At 41.5% G+C, this 6,899-nt stretch overlaps 1 protein-coding gene across 4 annotated transcripts in view; it reads left to right on the forward strand.

Annotated features, from left to right (window-relative positions):
• LOC106964289 (zinc finger MIZ domain-containing protein 1) overlaps positions 1-6,899 on the forward strand; it is a 92,736-nt gene that overhangs the window by 61,431 nt on the left and 24,406 nt on the right. For 3 of the 4 annotated variants that reach the window (XM_015059701.1, XM_015059700.1, XM_015059703.1), the window contains one exon: positions 2,743-2,848. In XM_015059701.1, the coding sequence (XP_014915187.1) occupies positions 2,743-2,848 (106 nt within the window). Of the gene's footprint in view, positions 1-2,742; positions 2,849-3,391; positions 3,915-6,899 lie in introns of those variants that run through there. The other variant, XM_015059702.1, reaches the window with a different exon arrangement.

Raw genomic sequence — 6,899 nt, forward strand, 5'->3', positions numbered from 1 at the left:
TATATATATATATATATATATATATATATATATATATATATATATATATATATATATATATATATATATAAAGGCACTTTGTACAAGAGGAAGCACTCCGATTTATCCTCCTTTGAGTGACCTCATTAAAATGCTTGTGCGGAGGCTGGTGAATTTAATGAAAAATAAAACAACTAATCAAGTCGAGTGTTAAAGCAGTGGTTGGTGGCAAGAAAATATATATATTTTTTTGCCATTGATACAGAAAAGACCCTCAAAAAGAACACTGGCGTGCACTGCAGAAGTTTCGCTCTCCTGTCACCTTTGCTTTAACGCGCTGCTGCCAGCAACAGATGAAAGGAAAATACGCTGCACCTTTAAGTGCAGCCTGTATCCCCTACAGCAGTGCACGAAAGTCAGCGAAGCCACTGTGACACATCGAGCGACTGCTTCTGTCGCCGCTTTAATGTGCACCAGCAGGTGACTTCTCCTCCATTCTGCCAATTCAATTTGTGTCCTGCCGTGAAAATGTCGCGGCTTCCTCCTTTTAGTTTATGAGCTCTGTAGACCCGAGTTAATCTAATGTAATTGCAAAATTACACAGCACTCCGTCCCGTGGATTTCATGTTTTCACCTGCAGTGTCTTGTAAAGAGTACAAAGCTTTTTTGTCACATTACGTCCACGAACTTCCATTTATTTCACTGGGACTTTATGTGGGAGACCAACAAAAAGAAAAAAAATAAAGTGGTGCATAATTTCCTAAGATTTTTAACCGAATAAAAACGGAAAAATGCGTCATGCATTTAGTTGAGACGGCATCTCAACTAAAGTTCTACAGCTTTTTATTTCTCTTTCTCGCTGTTAACGTTTTAATTATGTTTTTTAAATCTCTTTCTCTTTCTGACATGCTGTTTTTATTTTAATTATGTAAAGCACTTCGAAATGCCTTGCTGCTGAAATGTGCTGTACAAATAAAATTTGATTGATTGATTTATTCATTCCACTTTACTCTAAGACCCTTAAAAAATATATATATGTTTACATCTAATTTATAAACAGACTTCCCCTCTGTGTAATTCAATTTCAGTATAAATACATGTGTTCTGTGAAGGCACTAGAGGTTTGTTAGAGAACATTAGTGAACAAACGGCATCATGGAGACCAAGGAACTCGGCCGACAGATCAGGGGTTAGAATATAAAACAATATCCCAAGCTTTCAAACTCTTTCAGAGAGCTGTTCAATCAATCACCATCTGAGGATGACACAAATGTTCTGTCACAATTTACTCCTGAACAGTAAAGCGGCTTGTGTCACAGGCACACGGCTGGTTCAATGCCTAAGATATGACACACGTGTTGGCCACCTCAACTCCACCAACTGCGTACAATTAAAGACCTGGAATTGGAACCACTTTTTACACTGAAATTGCCGTTTGGGAAAACGTCCCCTCAGTAGCTCAGATTCTAATTTGGCCGTCTCCGCTCATATTTCTTCTGCTTAATGGGACATTCCTCTAAATAAAGCCCAGATGTACGTATCCTGAGCTGGTGTCACGTCAGGACTATATTTACTGGAGATAATGACACGGTGCATGCGGCAGAGTTCAGCTCCGCAACCTCAGAACTCGTCTCGGAGTGTGACGACGGGACGTCGAAAGGACAAGGAGGGATGGAAGATGTCGAAGTGGGTCCAAACAGAACCCTGTATGTCCTGAAGGGTTGAGGAGCTCTCTTTGAGCTGATAATGGCAAGGGCAAATCAAAGGATTGTTGCAGGACATTATGGTGATTTACATCGCCTCCGATGGCATGTTGATGTGTCTCCTAATGTTTCCTCTCAGTGGGTCATCTCTGCACTGGAGGCCACATTTGCTTCTCATCCTGCTGTCAACCAACTCATATGGAAGCTATAAACTCTTAGTGTCTCCATCATTTAAGCTGAATTGGATCTTTGATGCTGCCAAAAGGTCACTAGATCAGGATAAAGTGAAATGCAGCGTCCTCGAGAAGAGTTAAGCTTGTCATGTCTGTCCCTTACTTTTTACTATCATTGTATAAAGACGGAAGGTTCGACTGTTACAGAATTTGAGGTTTGAAAAACATATAGTGTTTGTAGAATTTGATGGAAACTTCCCTGTGGAATAACTTAAAAATATTTATTTAAAATGTGTTGTCATTAAATACAAATGTATAAATACCCCAGCGATTATACATTTCTATAACCTCCTCACTGTATGTGGAGGTTCGTAAATAAGGTGCTCCCTACAACAGGCCGATAACCCTAAACATACATACATACAGCACATGTATGTGCTGCAATGGTTCAGTCAAAGTCCTGAATCCAATTTAGAATATGTGGCAGGATTTGCTGTTCAGAGACACTCTAACTAATCTTACTGAACTTGAACTGTTTCTGTGATTTAAAAAAAAAAAGGCAGAAGTATGGGGTGCATCTATATTTAGATGCACCCCATACTTTTCAGATTTTGTTTTTCACAAGGAATTATGAAAATATTGTCACCTTTTTGTCCACTTTCCAAATATGCCCTGCTCTCTGTTGGTCTGTCACACAAAAGCCCATTAAATTTGATTTTTTTTTTCTTCCTATAGTGTGACTAAATACTACAGCAACCCTCTTAAACCTAAACAGGTGAAAGAACGACTAAAACGTTTGTACTGTACACCAACGCCACTGAAAAATAGTCATAATCATATTTTTCTGTGGTTTTAAAAACCGTTCTGCCTCCTCTCACTGGGTCCAGGTGGTCAGCCGCGTAGCAGCGCAGCAAGGCTTCGACTTGGACCTGGGCTATCGGCTCCTGGCCGTCTGCGCCGCCAACAGGGACAAGTTCACTCCAAAATCAGCAGGTAAGACCAGAGTTTTATTTGCAACCCCGGTACTTTTATGCATAATGACTGCTGAGAGCACACATCCTAAAAAAAAAAAAAAATACACACAGCCGTGTTTGGCAGCAGCTCACATTAACATAATTTCCATTTAATCTCACAAGGGAAACAAAAAGACTTGATTTATGGTTTCAGATGAAGAGTAATAATCCGTGTGTGACCCGGGCCAGGAACCTGTCATCGCTGCCAACGACATTTTGTGTTTGTAGGCTTTCGACGTCTGCAGACGTCGATGAGTTATTGGCGAAAATGCAGATATCTTAAAGGTGTTATATAAGCTGGGAGAACGGCGAGCTGAAGCGTGGCGGGAATAAAGATGTGTAGGCTGTCGGTAGCGGAAAAGATAAGAAATATTTTGTGATCTTTTGCAGGTGATGATTTGTGGTTTCCACCTTCCATGAGTCATGGGAAAACCTGCGTTTGACTATTCTGCTGAGCCTTCTTGATTTAGGAGAGTGACAGGCACATATTGGTTTAATTTTGCATGTGTTTGATTTTCCTTTCTCTGCTTTATGCGCAGGTCATGCCGCTGTTATTTCAGCTAAGAGTTAGGAATCGGTCTGTCTGCAAATAACTAAGACAGCCAAATGTTCTAATTCTGCCTAATGCTTAATCAAATCTCAGGGCCTATTTTATGAGCTTAGATAAGATTGCCAATTGATCCGCAGTCTGAATAATTTCCTGCTACAGTAATCATTTGGAAAGCTGAGCTCGGTCTCGTTTGGGTTGTATCCTAAAGTGCATTTCATGGGCAATTATGTACCAGTAAGCATGAATATTTTTGCAATGGAGACGGATTCAGAGGAAAGAACAACAGGGATGTGCTTCCGGCATGGCTACGGAGAGAAGGGGGTGTTTTTTTTTGTTTTTTTTAAGTTTCAGAGAAAACAGCCTGTAGAAGCTGGAGGAGATGACTCTAAAAGGACACTCCCACAGAGATCCCAGGGGGCAGGACCGGCTCGCCTGATGTCCGGCGGGGGCTGTTGCCGTGCGACAGAGGAAGGGAGAGAATCACATGATGGGGCCAGTAAGCGTCTTTGAGTACTTAGGAAAGCACTGTACAAATACAAATGTATTATTAGTATGATGGGAGTCGGATGAGTCAGTGTTTGTGGAAAGGGAGACTTCTCAGAAAGCCCGTTTTCTTTTTCTGATAGATTTAAAAAGACTTTAATAGCAGATGCTAATCTCTTGACAGTGGCGCCACCAAAAGAGCACCGAGGCGTGGGCAGCAATAGCTGTCCCTGTAAATCTGCTATTTTTTTGCATGGCCAGTTTTTTTGTGAATCTAAACTTAAGAGAAAAAAAAAACAGCTTTGAAGAGCTGCAATATTTACTTATTTAATTCATAAATGTGCTTGTGCAGTGACTTTTTAATCTAAACTGCATGCCACTTTTATGTCTGTTTATCTCTTTCAGCTCTGGTCCTATAAGTAAAACCTATTTATATTACCAAAAATTTGAAAGTACCGGTGGTTGTAAAATGATTAAATTTAAATTGAAAGAATACAAGTATCACACGTGCGGATTAAAAAGGAAAAAAGTCATATTGTTTTAGACTTGCAGTCAGTTAATTTGTGGACAGAAATTCAATTTCAATTATTATTATTATTATTTTTTTAATGTGCTTAGATTACAAAATTTGTTAAATCCAAACCAAACTAACTGAATCCTAACTAAATTTCAAAATGATTCAAATTGAAGTAATTAAAGATTAATATCTGAGTCCCTCTGAAACCCATTTTTAAGTTTTGAAGTTTTCCAAATAAAACTCTTGACATAATGTCTTAACGCTGACTTCTGGGTTTGGCCCCAATGTGGACATCTTGTGCAAACTTTTCTGGAGGAGTTTCTGCCTCGTGACTGCTTTCTGCTCACATTTTATTTTAAACTTGGTGAGAGAAAACGGTCAGCCTCTATGGTCCGAAGACATCAGATCAGTGGACGGAGCTAATAAGTTAATCAGATTTGGCCCAGCGGCTCCCACTCGCCTCGGCTCCGACGGTCGCTGGCCGCTACATTTCCGTTGATAACCCTCTAAACGCGTCTCCTGCAAAATTGTGCTGAGGGAGGCAGGGGTTTAGGTGGAAATCAATGTGCGCAGTCAGCTCCGAGCTGAAACGGCTTGTAGCTTTGACAAATTGATTAATCATGAAATGCCTCCAATAATTTACTGAATTAGCTTTTGCTTTCTTTTATTGCGAGAGGGCAAAACTTCATTAAAGCCTTATTATCTGAACCAATTGATGGTATCAGCTGGCATATTTAAAGGGATCGTAGAAGTTAAGATAATGCCGGTTGCAAACCTAATCCCTTCTGATCAGAGTGGAATTGAAAAGCTCAACAATGTGTGATTCAGTGAATTGAACTGCTGATCTGTTTAATGGATCCCCTAGAAGGGTGGGTGTCGGGAAGGTGGCGCGGTGTCCGTTTGCCCCCTATTTTTATTTTTTTTTGCAGAGTTGGGGGAAGGGTGTCTGTCTGCTCATAGTGACCTGCCTGTGAATGGGATTAGCCTGCTCTATTAATCTGTGATTACTGAGACTGTCTGACCGCCGGGGCAAAGCTGTGCACGTGAGGCTGCGGCGACCTGAAAGCAGCGAGATCACCCGGCTCGCCCCGGTGTGGATAAACTCATCAGTCCCTGCTCTCTGTCGTCTCTCCGTCAATACACGCCCCGTTAGATCTGTCCCGTCAGCGTCACTCCGAACCACCTGACTGCATTCAAGAGTTTTGGCGGGGGATGGATGGGGGTGTGGGGCGGGAGGAAGCGTGATTGCAATTTCTTCCGAGCGGCGCATTTCCAATCGTTTGCGCCTGACTGGGTTGTTGGAATTCCTCGACTCAAAAGAGTGAAAAGAGGCGCCGACTTATAAGAGGGAGGAGCAGGCTGGAGTTTCTCAGCTCCTCGGGCCATTCATTCCCTCCATGTAACAAACGCCTGACAAAGCAGCCATTCAGCAGATAATTAGTTCTCGCGCTGGTCAGGCTCGGTTGGTGCTATACTCGTTTTACACATTCATGACATTCGATCTTTAAACACTGCGGGTTGTAGTTAACAGTGTCAGTCTGATTTTTTATATTTTTTTTTTCTCATTGTTTTGTTTCATGTTGCTGTGAATGCAGGGGTGCGGGAGGCGGAACATCGAGGGGGTGTTTTCTAATCTGTAAAGGCATTAGCGAACGGGATCCAGAGACAGTGTGGGTGTTGTGTTTGCTTGCTTGACAAAGGCAATGCAGTGTGGCCACCTGTTTGTTACTGCATGCAGTTAGATTCAGTGTCTTGTAATGTCTCTGGATTAAGCTTTTTCAATCTTTCCTGCATCCTCACGGCTTCTTCCTTCTGCGACTCCTCAACGTAAATCAGTTTTGCGGAGTGTGTGACTCACAAAACTGGTAGATTCTCCTACCTGAGCTACGTAGCTCTCCAGCTCCTCCAGAGGTTCCGTGGGTGTCTTGGCTGTTTCTCTGATCGATGCTCTCACAATCTGCAAGTTTAGGTGAACGGCCACCTCTTGGCCAAGTTGAAGTTGTGCAAAGTCTTTCTGTTTTTGGATGATGGATTAAATTTAAATGTATTTATACTGAGAATAAATTTATTTGTCTGCACAGTGTTGCAGTTTTTAGCACTGCTGCCTTACAGCAAGAAGGTCCTGCGTAAGATTCATAGCCAGTGCTTTTCTTCATTTCGTTTTGAGTGAGTTCTCTGCAAGCACTTCCAAAAGTCTGAGCGTTAGGTTAATTGGTCAGTTTGGATTAGGGGTGAGCAGTTATCGTATTTGCATGCAGCATTGGCAGCATGGTTATTGTCTCTGTGATGTGATGGACAGATGACATGTCCCCTTGACGCTGGCAAGACGAGGGAGATTAGACAATGCATGATTTAATTCTGCTTTGCAATTGCATTGTCTGTCATGTAAAATTCCCAGAGCAATGCTAGAAGTTTTTGATTGCAAGGTGAGAAAATGTTAAAATGTTAAAGGTTTATAAAAACTTTTTTTTTTTTTTTTTT

The sequence above is a fragment of the Poecilia latipinna genome, unplaced genomic scaffold, assembly GCF_001443285.1.
Source record: "Poecilia latipinna isolate Pla-1442-1.1 unplaced genomic scaffold, P_latipinna-1.0 Scaffold1652, whole genome shotgun sequence".
Classification (NCBI taxonomy): Eukaryota; Metazoa; Chordata; class Actinopteri; order Cyprinodontiformes; family Poeciliidae; genus Poecilia; species Poecilia latipinna.